This window comes from Eupeodes corollae, chromosome 1 (genome assembly GCF_945859685.1).
Source record: "Eupeodes corollae chromosome 1, idEupCoro1.1, whole genome shotgun sequence".
Taxonomy (NCBI): Eukaryota; Metazoa; Arthropoda; class Insecta; order Diptera; family Syrphidae; genus Eupeodes; species Eupeodes corollae.
Window position 1 is genome coordinate 99435415 of NC_079147.1, and position 18662 is coordinate 99454076.

The window sequence follows — 18662 nt, forward strand, 5'->3', positions numbered from 1 at the left end:
CTACATAAAATTGTTCTTTTGTCCTTTTTTTGATGTCCCTTTTACCTATGTATTTCAATGTAATACACAACAATGTTTTCTTAGTCTAAAATATTCATTAAGTAGTTTATGGCTCCCTTTCTTCAATTCCCTTATTTTTCTCAAGGAAGTAAATATTGTGTATGGAAATTGTTCTTTGTACAAAAGTACATAATCCTAAGGATGACCACGCGTTGAAATAGGATTACAACCAATTGACACTTGACAATATTAAGGTTCAATATAAGTAAAACGGTTTTATGACTTGTACCCATGTGACATATTGCATCCGGGGATTTGGTGTTTAAGGTAAAATAGTTTGTCTGGAAATTTTTCCAAGAAACAGGGACTTTTTATACAATACATACTTGGGGTATATTTTTTAAGAAAAATTGAGCTTACCTTGTTTTAACGTTGCTTCTAAAAAATCTTTAAATTCTGTCTACGGACGGAATAAAATTAACATGTTTACCAAAGTTTAAGTTTAAGTTTAAGTTTAAGTTTAAGTTTAAGTTTAAGTTTAAGTTTAAGTTTAAGTTTAAGTTTAAGTTTAAGTTTAAGTTTAAGTTTAAGTTTAAGTTTAAGTTTAAGTTTAAGTTTAAGTTTAAGTTTAAGTTTAAGTTTAAGTTTAAGTTTAAGTTTAAGTTTAAGTTTAAGTTTAAGTTTAAGTTTAAGTTTAAGTTTAAGTTTAAGTTTAAGTTTAAGTTTAAGTTTAAGTTTAAGTTTAAGTTTAAGTTTAAGTTTAAGTTTAAGTTTAAGTTTAAGTTTAAGTTTAAGTTTAAGTTTAAGTTTAAGTTTAAGTTTAAGTTTAAGTTTAAGTTTAAGTTTAAGTTTAAGTTTAAGTTTAAGTTTAAGTTTAAGTTTAAGTTTAAGTTTAAGTTTAAGTTTAAGTTTAAGTTTAAGTTTAAGTTTAAGTTTAAGTTTAAGTTTAAGTTTAAGTTTAAGTTTAAGTTTAAGTTTAAGTTTAAGTTTAAGTTTAAGTTTAAGTTTAAGTTTAAGTTTAAGTTTAAGTTTAAGTTTAAGTTTAAGTTTAAGTTTAAGTTTAAGTTTAAGTTTAAGTTTAAGTTTAAGTTTAAGTTTAAGTTTAAGTTTAAGTTTAAGTTTAAGTTTAAGTTTAAGTTTAAGTTTAAGTAAAATTATTTTAAAGAGAAGAAAAGGTAAGCGCTAGGAAATAGAACCGATCATTTTAGAGCAAAACTTGTTTTTGTGGTAAATTCACAGAAAAAGTTTAAAGGTTAGACACAAGTGGAAAGAAATCATTGCCTATTTTTGCAATTTCTAATTTCCTTTAAAAGTTCATTCAATTTTGTTTCTTAAGCCAACAACTCTTATTTGGATGCAGCTTTGTCACTGGAACACATGACAATGTAGATATGAACGAACTATACCGTGCCATGTTGAGTTTTGGTATCCCTACCAAACTGATACGATTTATCAAGATGATGTTGGAAAATGCTCGTTGCTGCGTCAAAATTGGAAGAGACTCAACCGATACCTTCGAAACCACCAGAGGACTTCGACAAGGCGATGCGCTGTCATGTAGCTGCTTCAATATTGTTCTATCGCGAAGTACCAAACAAACACTGTACAAAACCGTATAGTGTTTCTTTGGTAATCATCCCAGTCTTGCTGTATGGTGCAGAAGCAATGACCCTCTCTCAGGCGGATGAAGGATCTCTCGGTATCTTCGAGAGGAAGGTTCTGAATATGATCTATGGTTCGGTTTATGTCGACAGGCAAAGTAACATCTGGCGGAGAAGATATAATCATGAGTTATACGAGCTGTACAGCGACATGTTCTTCGAGCTCTGGTACAAAGCATATGAACAGTGTCCTAGTCACTTCTATGCCAAGCTGTGAAACAAAGACATCTTTAGCCGAATAATCGGGGAAAATATGCTTCACGACAACACTTTTGATAACGGATTCAGGCTCATCGATTTTGCTGCGAGGCCCGTACAAACCCCACACCAGTTCTCCAGATCAATCTACAGTCAACCAGATTGATCACATTGCAACAACGCTTGACACGCTTCCAGCATAATGGATGTCCGAACTTTCCGAGTAGCTAACATCGATTCGGACCACTACCTCGATGTAGCCAGGGTAGCACTTCGGGTTTCTAGACACAGGGTAAAACAGGTAGATGCTGGCAGAAGATACAACGCCGAACGGCTACAATCGCAATGCTTCTCCGACCAAGAGTCACAACTAACATCTTTCGAAGTTCTCTGCCGGCAATGTATCGATAACCAGTGTATAACGGCGACGAATGACCAAATTCCGCTGTCAGGCAGGATGATCCATTCAATAAAGACGATGATAGCCAACCATTCCGTCTTCCCGACTTAGACAAAGTAAAGATTTCCATACCTAAGCTGAAGCTGAACAAAGTCACTGGAACAGATGGCTTGAATGCAGAGCTTTTAGCCATCCAGCTGATACTGTAAAAGGAGACCCTCAAAACTACATCAACTATAGAGGTCTAACAGTCTACTTTACATCCCTTACGAAATCTTCCCTGCCCTAATATGTGAACGTCTTTTAGTAGTCCTGGAAAAATACCAATAACATATAATCGACATCTCTTTCATAGATTTCAATGCCGCATATGATAGCATGCACAGGGACGAAGTGTATAGAGCCATATCACGCCAAACTCGTCCGTTTAGGCAGGATGACCATGAAGAATTCGCGCTACGCAAAAAAGGCCTTAGACAATTTGATGCGCTGTCATGCGATTTCTTTAACATCGTGCTTGAAAGAATAGTGCAGATCTCCAAGTTAACACTGGAGGCACTATCTTTCAAAAGTCTGTCCGAACACAAAATCGGAAGAACCGAGTGTGATGTGAATGGAGATTTTGCGAGAGCAAGCAAATATAGGTTTAGCGGTTAATAAAGACAAAATAAAATAAATGATGTCATCAAGAAAGGACCTACAAAACTTGGTCAAAACATTATCATCGACAGATGTAACATTGTGGAAGTTAAGAACTTTGCCTACCTATGTACATAGAAAACACCACCAACGCTAAGGTCAAACCAAGAAATACTCTTGCTAACCGCAGCTTCTTTGGGCTAAAAAAGCAATTGAGTTTGAGTAGTACAACCCTATCTCGAGTGACCAAAGCGTCGGTGCAGAAACATGAACTATGACAAAAATGGATGAAAGTACCTTGGGTCGTTTCGATGGAAAAAAGTCTTCGTTTGATCTACGGCCCCGTATGCATTGAAAGTGAGTGGAGGAGAAAATTGAATGAACGAACTGGACAGGCTGTATAGCGACGTAGACTTAGCCAGAAGGATAAAAGTCCAACGCTCCTGCCCGGAATGTCTTGGAATCCACGACTACAGGACAGAGCAGTAGACGAAGACCTCGGATCAGGAGGCGCGCACAAGTGAAAATTGACCTTACCCAACTTGGAGTGCGAAACTCGAGACATCTAGATAGGGACGCAACTAGATGAAAAAGCTTATAGGGTGAGGCCATATTTCACACATTACTGTAGCGCCTACTTAAGTATGCAAATTAAGTAAGAGGAAAAGAGTGAACCCTACACTAGAGTGGAATTGTCACTTGCTGAAAAAAGGAAAGCTTCAACTGACTTAGACAACTTTTGTACAAAGATTTGTTTCTAACGTGTTTATGAAACAACTATAGTTTAATTTTTTTCTTTATCAAGGTGTAGTTCTAACTCAGTTAATGTCAAAAATGTATCTAATTTTATTTTTAAATTCACATCCTTATATTTAGACAGTCCTTCGAAAAAGAACAAGAAATATTGAAAAAAGCTCTCTCTTTTGATTTGTATAAGAGTATCAAAAAAAGCTTTCAAACTTAAAAGAAGAATTTTCTAAAATTAAATGTTGCAAGAATCAGAATGGCTCTCTTTGCTTCAAAATTACGTGTTGCAAAAAATGCACTCAGCATGCGACTGATATCGGAAGCCATTGTTTCCTTAATCAATACAAATTTTATGCATTTATTCAAAATGTATATAATGTAAAAATAGTATGTACATGCACAGATTTCTGTATAACTCCTTTTGCATATATGAACCTTAATATCAAATCGATATTCATTTAACTTTTTCGTATGGATAGCATCAATGCATATATGTGTCTAGTTCAATATTTACTCCCATTTTCCAAGCACACAAAAGGATTCAATGAAGCATTACCAAGTTAACTGGTAACTTTAAAGACTCAAGCAGTGAACTTGAAAAATGCTTGCAGAAAATCTTAATCGATATTTGAATCCACCAATACATTATAGAAAAAAGGTCATCCAAAACATTTCAATTCTCTCGAATTCACACAACCCTAAAAATACCTCCATAGATATACAATCTAAATGTAAAACACTTAAGTCTATTGTCTAAAGGTGTTAAAGCACCACAAAGGACATCGTACTTATAGCATTATCCATAAGAACAGCTGATATTCTTGTTTTTACAGGAGTGTTAAAGAGAAAATTTCCTCATCTCACAAAGTCTCTTCAGAAGTCCTTGAAAGCTCTTATTCATGCCTTTGTTGTGTCGTCACAAGTCCTATACATCCAATCCATGTCCTTTTTGCTCGCTTCTATAGCAAACTCATCGCTGCTATCATCATGCACCTGTTCGATTTCCTTCCTCACAAAGTTTCATCAGTTCCGAACTGACTTCAAACACGAATGGAATAAGGACGCTGCGCGTTTTCTTCTTTTTTTCATAAAATACTGCTCTCATCATCTGGCTTTTCGCGTTTGGCTTATCGTAGTTGTCGTCGTCGTTTTCGTCGCTCGACGCTCGGTTGTGGTGCTCAGCTCATCTGGAAATCCTTTTGTAACCCCTTTTCAAACGAAAGAACGAACGAACAACCCAAATTATTGTCCTAATTTGCTTAGAAATTGCTTAACTTGCGCAAAAATAATTAAAAATATATCCCTAGAGGGTTATGCTCTTATATACCTAGGCTCGTAGTTTAGGGCACTAAATAATCTCTTTTTATTTTGTACGCGTTCCTAAGCCGGCAAAAATAAAAACAAAATTTTGGTGGTGTGGTGTGAACATAAAATAAAACAAAAAAAATAAAAAAGGACATTTTATTTGATATTCTCGTACTTTTTTTTTGCTATAAATGTCCTGACTGAAAGGACTTAATTGTTCTTCTTCCTATTTTTCGCTTGTGCAATCAAAATAGAAAACAACAGCAAAAAAAATAAAGAAAAATCGTTTACTCGTGTTGAGTGGTGCCAAGAGTGGTTGTGTTTTCCTTGAGATTGGTTGTGATTGATTAGCAAATTGATTTCGTGTCGTCGTAATTATCCTTGAGAATACAAAACGTTTTATATTGTTTTGTTTTTGTTTTTGATGTTGTTTTGTTTTCATTCTAAGTTCTATTCTTAGAAATAGAGCTTGCGTGTGTGCTAGGGGTTATAGTTAACAAGGATCTGAAGAAAAAATAAGAGAAAAGGCTTAACCTGATTTTTGAGTTTCTTTTTGTTTTGAATTATTAATAACCATAATCAGGATTAAGAAAATTTTATAAACGGATCGAAAACCTACATAACTCAATCAAAATCAAATATTTTCATTTTTGTCATCATGTTTTGGATATTGCGGCGAACTGGAGCAGTTAACTTCTTTAATTCGCTCAACAATAATTGCAGTTCATCGAAGGCTAATAACAACAATACTAATGGTAAGTAAGCAGTTAAGTCTTCTATAAAAGGTGCAGAAGATTAAGTTGAGTTTTTAAGAAAAGTTAAATTAAAGAAGTCCCATTAGATTTCTTAGAAACGTTCAACAAGTGGGACATTAAATAAATTGAATCCGTTCTAGAATTCAGTGTAAATCATTAACAACAGGTACGAGTATATCAGAAATTTGTTTTTTGTTTTTTAGAAGCGTTCGAAGTTCAGAGAAATAATTTTGCAATTACAGAGAAAAGTTAATTCATTTTGGTTTATACAAAATCTGTCATATTGATGAAATATTTACAAAAAAAAAGTTTTATAAATTGATAAAAGTGTGATTGTTACTCATTTCCGATTTCCTTGCGATTGCAGGTGTTTTTTTTAAAGACTTTAAGCACTTTAAATAACAATTCAAGTTGACTTGAAAATTGGCTTAAAATGCTTTAAGAGATACTCGTTTGTGAAAACAAGACCCATAAAAAGCAATCGTTAGGTTGCTCGAACGAGGGGACCAGTTACTAAGACCACTTTTGGAAATATGTATTGTTAAGCATGCTAAATGAAAAGTTAAAAGTGTTGGAATCAAATGTCATCGATGTTTTAGTTGAGGAATGTTTTGGAAACTATGAATTAGTCTGCATGGTTTGACAGCACACTCGAAATTTCTCATAACTGCCAAAACCTACTGAAAAGAAATGTTAACATATTTTGAAAGACCATGTACACTCCTCGCCACTTAAATAGGAAGACCTTTATAGTTTATATGCAACTATTCATCACACGAAAACGGAATAATAAAATATTATTATATTGTGCTCAATTTCTTTGTCCAATTCTTCTTCTTTTTCTGTGTACAAATATCAAGTTCTTAAAAAAGCGGTTTTACGTAATTTCCCCTTTATTCTAGCATGTGTTTAAAATAAAACATAGTTTTTGCGCCATTTAAATAGAATAAGCATTTAGTTTGATGTTTATTTTTGAAACGCGGACTCATATTTTTTGTTGATTGAGCTTATTTCTTAATTTAAAAAAAAAAAACCTAAAATGGGTAGCGAAAAAGTTTTAATCGAGTCAGAAAGAGGACGAATTAAAGTCTTCAAGCATGCTGGCTTACCTTTTGTCAAAATATCTTACAACGGCGTGGTTATTAATGTAAAAAGGCGACTTATTTTAAAAAAGGCGTCAAATTCACACGACTATTTGGCAAAAATTTGGAAAAAAATATGGTGTTAAGGCAAGTCTTACAACTATGCGTCGTGTTATTTCGAAAGCTAAACATGTTAAAAGACTAACAATAAAGAAGACACCACCTCTTAACCCGGTTTGAAAAGAACAGAGCCACTGTTTTTGTTGAACATGTGACATGTACTTCGGAGTGGAACCAATTAGTCTTCATCGCTGAGCAGACTCCGACTGCTATAGTTACTATTTTCATGACCTCCGCAAAGTCGTGTTGGAGATGTGATTGTGTTCTATGTTATGAAACCAGCGAACTACAATTTATTTGAACTACAATGAATGTCTTGTCTTACAATGGTGTATTGAAAAGGCCTTTCCATACTTTCATACCCTTTTTGAACCCCTGCCGTCTATTAATCAACATGCTAATGCACCAATTCACACATCCCTGGTAGTAAAAACCTATTTGCAGAGCAAAAAAGTTGATCTCTTAAGCTGCCCGCCCTATTTTCCAGGTTAAAATATCATCGAAAATTTTTGGAAAGGGTTGACACATCAAGTTTATGAATCAGGACAACAATATTCGAGTGCACCTAAGCTTACCAAAGCTTGGTGCTAAATTTTACTTAATTATTTGTCTTGTACTCATACTTTCCAAACCGGATGTGTGAAGTTTAGGAAAAGAAAGGTGTTCAATATAAAATACTCCAGTTATCTACAATTTAAGATATGTTTGTAATAAAAAGGGACTGAAATCTCTAAAATGTCTTTTTCATTAAAATATCCTATTCAAGTGGCACACATTTTCGACTCCTATTTTGCTGGTTTTTGGTTGATAAAACTTTGCTTACACTTAAAGCCTTTGAATTTAATCTTTTTTTTGATCAAATAACAAGAATTAAATTGAGTTTAATTTACAATAGTTTCTAGCTTGATTTGGGAGCAATGGTGTCCTATTCAAGTGGTGAGGAGTGTATACAAAAAACACTTTTTTCTATGTCTTTTAGTTTGTTAACATATTTTTATTTACGAGAGTTTTTTATTTGCAAAATGAGTTCAATGTACTTCTACAAAAACAACCTACTCATCCTAGTAATTTGGTCAAAACATTAGACTTTTCGGTTTTGCACGAACACTTTGACCTCTCGTTTTTCACAGCCCAAATTACTATAACCATTTCGCATGTGATTAATTGATTAGGTCGTTTAAGGTATTAAATTAGGTTTTATATTGGAAGAAAGTTAAAAAAGGTTAAATTGTTTGTTTTGACCTCATTAATTTAATCATTGAGAAATGTTGTCCATCTATCAGTGCAACAGTTTAATAGTGTTGGTTATTTTACGAATATCTAAGATAATATGAAAATCTGATTTTTCTTCCTTTAAAAATTCAAGAACTCCGATGTAATAATTGTTTTGTTTTTCAATGAAAATTTCTTTTTAATTGTCTTCCTGTGGGTTATTAAATAATATTCGGTTTAAAATAATATAATTGTTGTTATTTTCAACATTTTAATATTGATGGAGTTTTGGACGCATATTTTAAAGCGAATTCATTAATTTAAACTGATCACATTTTAACCTAAATGATCAAAACAATGGGTGTTATGTCAACTAGATGCATTAAAGTTAATTGAGCTAATTCAAAATATAAGTATGTGGAATATTTTTGTCAGTATTCAGTAGATGTTGGAGGTTGTTTAAATTTTTGCTAAAAATACTTTTGGATAGAAACCTACATATTCAATGATTTTTTTTCAGGCATTCAACTAAAAATGTACCCGTAGTAGAAATTTTTCCAAACATGACAATACTAATTACGATTGTATAGAGTAACAAAATAATAATACGAACGAAATTTTAACATAATTTGGGGATTTTGGTTTCGAGTGAGCGAAATGAATATTGCCATAAAGAATCATTTATATGTTTAACTTTATTCAACTTCAATTTTAAAAGTTAAATTTTAATAGAAACTAACTAAATCTTAACTATAAGTTGTTTTTTTTTCAACAACAAGAAGCTAGATAAGTTCTATGTATATAGTTTTATAAAAAAAAGAGGCTGGAACGCGACCTTCAATGATAACTTCCCATCCCGTCTGTCGATTTGTCTTGCTTAAAAGTTTGTCTATATGTACTCGTATAAACGAATATAAATTTGCGTACCATTTTTTGTAGATTTTATTTTTTATGAAAAAACGGAGTGTTGGATTTTTATATAAAAATGACTGAATATTGAAAACAATATTTTCTATGAAATAAAATAAGTTTGAAGATAATATTTTAATTTTTTGAAAAGCTATTTGAGTCGAAAGTAAATTTTTACCAAGTTAAAGTATTGTTTTTTTTGTTAGAGTTTTATTTTTCGTAAAAAAGCAGTTAATTCGATTTTTTTCAAAATTTTATCGAATGTTGAAAACAATATTTCTTGTAAGATAAAATTAGTTTGTAGTCAATATTTCAAATTTTTGAAAAGATATTTCAGTCGAAAATCAAATTTTACCAACTTTTGTTAAATTTTTGTTAGGTTTTTCATTTTTTGTACAAAAACTGTCAATTCGATTTTTTTCAAAATTTTACTGAATGTTGAGAACAATATATTTTGAAAGATAAAAGTAAATTAAAGCCAATATCTCAAAGTTTTGAAAAGATATTTGAGTCGAAAATCAATTTTTATTACCTTTTATTAATTTTTGTTCAGGTTTTTATTTTTTGTAAAAAAACTGTCAATTCGATTTTTCTCAACACTTTTCAGAATGTTGAAAACAATATTTCTTATAAGATAAAATAAGTTTGAAGCCTAAATTTCAAGTTTTTGAAAAGATATTTGAATCGATATTCAATTTTTACCAACATTGAGTAATGTTTTTTTTAGATTTTTATTTTTTATAAAAAAAACTGTCAATTACATTTTTCTCAAAATTTTTTCAGATTTCAAAAACATTGTTCTCCGTTGCTCAAAATTGTTTTGGAGATGAAATCAAAAATAGTACGCAAATTTGGTAAAAATTGATACGAGTACATTTAAAAAACTTTTAAGCAAGATAAATCGACAGACGGGATGGGAAGTTATCAGTGTGGGTCGCATCCCAGCCTCTTTTTCAATTATATTCTGGACTTGTTTATGAAGATTGTAAATTAGGACGCGTTCCCGAAATGATTTTCTATGCGTGTATATTAATTTCATTTAAAATTCACCTTATGAATAAATTCTTTGTTTGATATATACACAAAAAAAAGGTTAGTTTTTTTATTTGATTAATTTTTTTGTCAATTAAGTCAAGATTTAAGGCATTAAATTGCTAGCAAAGCCAATTTTGCACCTTGGGGATTTTGAGCCATATACATTTTTTCAACATTGAGCAAATATATGTCACAAATAAATCTTAAAAAGGATTAATATGAAGTTATCAATATTATATTATAGTAATATTTTGCTCTTTGTAATAAGCCAAATTTACATTTATGGAACTTCAAATACTATCCCATAACAATCTAAGTTTAATTTGTTTTCTTAAGAGATATTTGGGATTTTAACAAAATTTAGTTTGGCTTTTTTGATAGGATTTTATTTTATTTTTGCAAATAAAACTGTTAATTAAATTATTTTAATTTTACTGAAAGAAAACAAAGTTAATAAGATTAAATAAATTTAGAGTCATTAACTTTATTTGTTCTCAAGATATGCATGCGAAAAATTATGTTTTGTTAATTTAAAGTTTTTCTTTTTTAACTTAACATGGGAAGCCATTGTAATCGGTTCGATTTGTCGAATTGAACATTTTGAAATTTCTCGACGTTTTAAGGTCCCTAGAATCTAAATAAAAGGTTTATAGAGCGATGTCTGTGTGTTCGTGTTTACATCGTCGTATTGTATTGAAAAATACGACTTGGAGAATATGTGGTTTCAACAAAACGTTGCCACATGCCATACATGTCGCAATATCAATTGGTAATTTTGATCATGTGATTTATTATTAATGGTTTTCACTGTGGGGCTACGTGTTTTTGCAGATAAACCCTTAACTATTGAGCACTTAAAAAGCAACATTCATCGAAAGAATCGGTAGTATCACCCTTCAAAACCCAGTTGTTTACATTGTTGTATTTGTAATGTGGACGAATTCAACGAGAAAAATTAACGTGTTTTCACGCATACATAGAATTAAATACTGAGTTTTTAGGGGAAATTTCATAACTTAGAGGAGAAATCACAGACATACTTAAATGAGTTTATGAGTCCGATTTTTGGTTTAGCTTGTAGTTTTTATTTGCGAGGATTTTTGTTTGCAAAACAAGTTTATTTTACTAATATAAAAGCAACCTACTGAACTCATCCTAGTAATTTGGTCAAAACATTAAACTTTTCGGTTTTGCACGAACACTTTGACCTCTAGTTTATCACAGCCCAAACTACTTATTATTTCGCATGTAATTAATTGATAAGGTCGTTTAAGGTATTAAACTAGGTTTTATATTGGAAGAAAGTTATAAAAGGTTAATTTGTTGTTTTGACCTCCATAATTTAATCATAGAGTAATTTTGTCCATCTATCAATGCAACAGTTTAATAGTGTGGGTTATTTTATGATAATATCTAAGATAATATGAAAATTTGATTTTTCTTCCTTTAAAAATTCGGGGACTCCGAAATAGTGTTAATGATTTTTTTCTAATTAAAAACTCCTTTTTAATTGTTTACCTGTTAAATAATAAAAAGGATTAATTGTAAGTATTCAACAAAAACAGAGAATTGGTAAACACAAAACAAAGTAGGTTCCAGAGATGAAAAGAATATAAATAGCAGGAAGTCTGTGAATGTGAAGGGATATCTTTTTTCGTCGATCATACCTCAAGAGCAATAAGAGATATCAACTTTAAATTAATTTTGTTAGATAGATATTAGCATCTAAAGATCCACCAATTATTTTAAAAATTATTGAGTGTGTGATTATTTAATATTGCAATTTAAAAAAATGGGAAAATGTGGCTGATTTCAAACATATCTGGAACCAATAAGGCTAGGGACTTCAACAAGTTTCGAAGTTTCAAAAGTTAACGTAAATAAAACATATACAAAATATTTCTTTTCATAATATTTCTTTTTTGTTATAAAGTTGATATTAGGTGTGGAACACTACATCATTTAAATGACCACCACGTGAATTGTGGCAACATCGATTGAGGTACAGATTTTTGACACATATTGGGCGGTATCTCAGCCATAACTTGACGAATATTGATTTTTAAGTGTTCAAGAGTTAAAAGTTTATCTGCATAATTACGGCCTTTCACATAGTCATACAAAGTTGTGTGGCATGTGGCACCGTCTTGTTAAAGCCTTATATTCTCCAAGTTGTATTCTTCAATAACAGCCAAAAAAAACCATAACGCTACGTTTTGACGATGACAGTCGTCTATCGTCACGTCGTTTTCGAAGAAGTAAGTTTCAATCACACCTCCAGACCAAAGAGAGCACAACACAGTGACTTTTTAACTTCCCATTAAAATCAGTCAGATTTGTCGAATTGAAAATTTTGACATTTCTCGACGTTTCAAGGTCCCTAGAGTCGAAATAAAACATTTTTTGAGAGATGTCTGTGTGTTTATTTTACAGATATTGATGCATAAAAATGCAGAAAGAACTCTCAAAAAAATTGAGTGGGTGGTTTGTTTACCATAGCAATTTTAAAAAAGGTGAACATTTTGGTTAACCCTCAATATCTCACGAACCAATAACGCTAGAGACTTCAATTAAATTTTAAATTACATATTGTAACGTGATACCAAACTAATATATTTTTGGGAAAAAATAAAATTATTCTGTTTTTTTTTATAAATAAAAAAAAAACTGTCACCTTAAATATTTTACGAACCACAAATGATTTTGTCTCCAAAATAATTTTGTGCAACTAAGAAGAACGTTTTTTGATATCTGCTACAATTTTGAGAAACGGAGAATTGACTGTTAAAAATAAAACCTTAAAAAAATGAATTCAAAACTGATTTTCGACTGGGATGTCCTTTCAAAAATTAAAACTATTGGCTTCAAACTAATTTTATCTCACAGAAAATATTATTTTTGACACAGTTAATTTTTGATAAAAATCCAACAGTCCGTTTTTTTCATAAAAGAAAAACCTGTACAAAATAGTACTAAAATTTGATAAAATCTCGTTAACAAAAATAGATTTTGAAATCAAACTATGTTTTTAATAATATGTAAGATATTGTTGGGAATTTTAAAAATTTTAGGAATAATTCAACTAAGCTTTTTTAAGAAACACGAAATATTACACATTTTTAAGCAAGGCAAATTGACAGACGGGTTGGGAAGTTATCAGTGTGGGTCGCATCCCAACCTCTCTTTTTTTGCTTGCAATAAGCCAAATTTGAAAAGTATATGCAATTAATTAAAACAAAGCAAACGCGAAAATCTACAAAAGCAACATCAAATTAACAGGAATTGGTTTTTCGACTCCATTACTATTTTTTGTTTAATTTTACACAAAATGTTGTTATTTAAACCGGCCACGTATGGGAAGTCATCAATTTGAGCCGTACCTAATTTTGTCAGATGTTTTTTAAAAAACTTTTAGACAATCAAATAAATTTGGAGATAATTTTTATTCTTATTGTAAAAAATTGTGAATTTAATTTTTCTTCAAATATCAAAAACTGTATTTTTCATAACATAATGTTTTGTTCGTGAAATATTCGAGGAAACACTTCTTAAAGAAATAAGCTTCTTTGTAAATTTCAATAGTAAGCCAAAATATTTGTTAGTGGAAGTCTCGTAAGCCAAAATATTTTATGAGGGTTAGATGAGAAAAAATGCATTTTTTTCATCATTACTGAAAGGAAGCGTTATTATGTACGTTTGTTTTGTACAATTTGCAAATTTAAAACAAAAATGATGAAAAAACAACTTTTTGACTATACAATTATGTACCAAACTATATTTTTACTTCTTTTTTACGCAAATTTGTTCTTAAGTTACATCAAAAGGAATTTTTCTTGAAAATTTGGGTTTCAGAACTAAAATTTATCCTTTCTTTTGAAAACCTTTTTATAACCTTAAATACCTCTCAGGAATATCTTACAAAGTATAGTTCAATTCTTTAAAAAGCATCTCAAAAAAGATTGGAGAGAACAAGAAGATCTAAAATTTTACAATACTAACATTTTGTAGTTCTTAAACCATTCGGAAAATAACTCAATTACCTTAGTTCATATATATGAAAAAAGTCATATAAGACCAATCATCATTATAAAACATTTGTTTACATAAAGTCACTTACTTACAATATCCAGTTAAATTGAATATATGCAACTTTAATTAATTGCAAAAATACAAAATAAAAAAAGAAACATAAGAACTTACTTATAATTAAGAATTGAAAGAACCTCTAAGAAATTAATGAACGAATGAATTCCAGCTAAAATAAGTTTATTCTTTCTCTTCTTGATGGAAAAATAAATCACCTCAACAATGAGTTTCTCAGAATTACAAATTAAGGAAGAAGCTAACAAAATAGGCACTCCTTTAAATATCATTCCAATAATTGTATGATGTTTGTTCATATGTGACTTTTTCTGATGAATTAACCTTTGCTTTTGTTAACAAAGTGTTTAAGTTCACTTCGTCCCTCGTAGACTGTAAGTAACATTATTCCATGCAGCATTAAAGACACCTTTAATAAGTCGTCTTTGGGCTTTACATTCCTGAATAAATATGGGTGAGATCTCAAAGCAAGGGAACTGGTTTGATGTTCTTTAATCTTTTCAGGAAAAATTCTTAATAATTGTGGTCTGGTCTGGGTTGGCTAAGATGGGATAATCTAATTTACAAGAACAGAAATCCTTAACAACAAAACTGATGGTCATTTTTAAATGTTCTTTTTTCTAACGAAACAGGATTTATAACGAATTTACATAGGACATACGTATATAAGGTAAATAAGAACTATGCCTTCACAACGTTTTCATCATTCATAGAAAAATTAAAGATTACTTTAAAAGGGATTTTGAGTAAAATTGTATTTCATCCAATTTACCAATTGTATGTATTATTTAAAATACCTATTGTTGTCAATTAGGACTTGTAGATAACTCCTGTCTCGGGGAAACTTAGAAACATAACGTGATTTTAAACTCTTGAATATTACAACGAAAGGGGAAAAGACAAAGATTAATAAAAAGTTTCACATTCGCGAAGTTCACCCTAAGAACAAATCTCTGTACCTCACAGTGCAGAGGAAGTTTTTAGCAAATATGCGTTTTTTCTTAGATTGTAGCCAGATCAAAAGGAGACATAAGTTCATTGCATAGACTCAGAAAATCCAAGCATCTCACAGCAATTTTGGGGACATCACGAATATGATCCTTTCACATACCGAGAATATAGAAAAGTTCAGTTTTATTGACGCAAGTGCCAGGAGTCTGAAAACGTTAGTATATGTGAAAGGCTAAGAAAGGCTATTGTCGTCAGCAAAACAATTTATTGGATTAGAAGTTGCAGAAAGGAGAACATTTATAAAAATGAGGATATAGTCCGAGGACTTCACAATTTCATCAGGGTAAAGTACACGAAATGTTCTACTGAAATTCGGATTCGGTTACCGCAACTTTAAGTGCTTTAACTCCAATTTTTGATTGACAGTAGACACGCTATAACAAGTTAAATGCAAAAATTTGAGTCTAAATATTCGTTGAGTGTTCGAAATGTCCAAAAAATATCGTTCGAGCTCAAGCTTCTGTAAACGATCCAAATCGTTCAATTGGACATCGTGTAGACCATCACATTATGGCGTAATAATCTTTCAACTTTGCTTGACTTTTTATTCGTTTGTGATATAGACGACTACGTCGCATCGCCTTGTATGATCAACTTTCCACACCTGATATTTCAAAACATGACTTAATTTTTTGACGATCAAATCTAATTTTGAAAATTCTGACATAAAAATCTCATGCCGTAACTTCAAAAATATCAATGGGCATCTTCTTCAAAATTCAAGAGGAACTAAATATAGACCTATCTCAATTCTACCATAATTGTCTTAAGTCTTTGAGATAATCTTTAAGATACAAATCAACGCTTATCTCACACCAAACTCTCTGATCAGTCCACAACAATCTGGCTTGAAGAAAAGGCACAGCTGTACAACAGCACTAATTTGCGTGACTGAAGAAATAAGACAAGCGCTGAATAAGGACGATAAAATATTCTTAGTCTTAAAAAAAATAAATTGGATGGCGCAACAGTCTGTTGAGAACTAGGGCCTAGTGAATTACAACTCTCAACCATTTCTGTGTGCGAGTAATGTTGCCAGAAATAGAGGGGACGTACAGTTTTTAAGGCGAATCCGAACGGCTAATTTGACAAAGCACTTTTCGTGACAAGAATTGTTCTTGAAGAATTTGTCAATTCCTCGCAAAAGACTTGAATATTCTTAGTTGCCTAACAGCAAGGTTAGGTGAGGTTATAGTGGCTGTCCAAGATGGAAACGGACACACTTAGGCCAGTTTAATGGCCCATTGTGATACCACATGAATCTTGAGGTTTCCTCCTAAGCTCAATGGAACCAGCTTGAGTCCCTTACGAAACGTGAGAAGCTGATTATAGCGATATGATTTAGATCGTTTAGATCGTTAAAGAAGAATTCTCCTAGGTAATTCTTGCGTTTTCGAGCTAGAGCAGGGCATGTGCAGAGAAGATGAAGAACCGTTTCTTCCTCTTCCTCGTCCATACACCTTCTGCAAAAGTCATTTGAGAATACGCCTAGTCTCGTGGCGTGCTTTCCTATTAGACAGTGTCCGGTTATGACACCTATTATCGAGCTTATATGCGATCTGCTTAGAGAGAGCAAGCACCTTGAACGTTTTAAATCCAGTGTTGGCCAGATGTTTTTTGTGGCTTGGCACGTGGTGATGTTGTTCCAACTGGTGCCTGCCCTCCCCGCAGCGTCTTGCATTAGCAACAGTTTACAAGTAGCGATTGGTATGCCAGTACTTGCCAAACGTGGTAGGATGGGCTGTACTGTACCGTTCCTGGCGAGTTCATCTGCCTTACAGTTATATGGAATGTCCCTATGGTCCGGCACCCAGCAAAGGTGAATATTAAACTGTTGCGCCATCTCCATTAGAGATGATCGACAGTTATGGACTGTTATAGAGTTTGTAGAGACAGAGTCCAGAGTTTTGATAGCGGCCTGACTATCTAAGAAGATATGGATATCAGATGTTGATATCACGTTTTCTTTAAGCCAGGACTTCTTTTATATCCAAAAGTTCCGCTTGGAACACGCTGCAATGATTGGGAAGGCAGAATGAGAGACTTAATTTCAGCCGTTCAGAGTACAAACCTCCACCAACCCCTTCTTTTGTTTTTGACCCATCTGTGTAAAAATATATTGACTCATCCTCCAAGAATGTCCTATCCTCCCAAAAAGATCTGGTAGTTATAGAAATCTGGAAGTTTCTGTCGAATGGTAGTTGGGGAATGGTGTAGTATGTGTGCTTTGGAATTGATTCTAAGTACCTTAGAATTACGCAGTGGCCAATGTTGTTGTTAGTCCACTGCGACGAAGCATTAAGGCGAATAGCAGAGCTTGCAGCTATTTGTTTGCTAAATATGTCAAGAGGTGTAAGGTAGAGCAAGGTGTCCAGTGCCGCAGACGGGGTCGTGCGAAGCGATCCGCTTATACATAGGCAGGCTGAACGTTGGACTTTATTTAACTTATCCCTGTTTATACCTTTCTCTAAAGCAGTTCACCATACTGCCACACCGTACGTTAAAATCGGTCTAATTACCGATGTGTATAGCCAATGTGTGATTCTGGGTTGTAAATCCAATAGCTTTTTTTGCAAGAAAAGAGAGCTACCAGTAGCTTTTTTTACTCCTTCCTGTACGTGGCGTTTCCAATTTAGTTTTTTGTCTAAGACAAGACCTAGGCAAACAAAGAGCTCAAATTGGTGACGGTTTGTCCAGTTTTTCACCTACATCATTCGGTGTTCCACAAGGGTCGATATTGGGTCCTCTACTATTCTGTATCTTTGTCAATTAACTTTCAAGTGTGATGAAAAACTGTTTCTGTGATTTAATGCCGACGACTTTCAACTTCAATTCAGTTGTCCTTGACCTTGACAAAATTCCAAAGTGTGTCTTACTTAAATGTGGTTTTCTTGAATCCTAAAAATAAAAAACAGGCGTAGTGATTTCTAAGAAGATTCTTGGTCTCTCTTATTTTCCCTTAATTTTGTTAAGTAATGTCCCCATTTTATATGTAGAAACTGCTAAAAACCTAGGCGTTAACTTCAACCGCCCTCCGAAACCCAGTATTTTAGACTCAGACTTTTACCCTTCTGGCTAAGTCTACATCGTTGTGTCCTCCACTCACCTTCTACGCATACGGGACCGGATCACGCAAAGAACTTTTCTATCGAAACGACCCGAGATGCTTTCATCGGCTTTTGTCATAGTTAATGCTTCTGCACTGTATAGCAGAACGTTGATAATGAGGGTCTTATATAGCTACACTTTGATCACTCGAGAGATGGCTTTGCTACTCAGTTGCTTTCTTAGCCCAAAGAAACAACGGTTAACTAGAGAAATTCTTCGCTTGATCTCGGATTTGCTTTCTGCGTTAATAGCGGAGCCTAGGTAGACGAAGTCCTTAACTACCTTAAAGTTACTTTTGTCGATGGGGACGTTTTGACCTAGACGTCGAAGTTGTAGGTCCCTTCTTGATGACAGCATGCACTTTGTTTTGCCTTCATTG

At 32.6% G+C, this 18662-nt stretch overlaps 1 protein-coding gene across 1 annotated transcript in view; it reads left to right on the plus strand.

Moving 5' to 3' along the window:
• The first annotated feature begins 4630 nt into the window (after positions 1–4630).
• Positions 4631–18662, plus strand: part of LOC129941992 (putative uncharacterized protein DDB_G0287457) — a 309405-nt gene continuing 295373 nt past the window's right edge. The window contains exon 1 of the mRNA XM_056050788.1: positions 4631–5705. Within this exon, the coding sequence (XP_055906763.1) occupies positions 5609–5705 (97 nt within the window). The 5' untranslated portion in view covers positions 4631–5608. The remainder of the gene's footprint in view (positions 5706–18662) is intronic.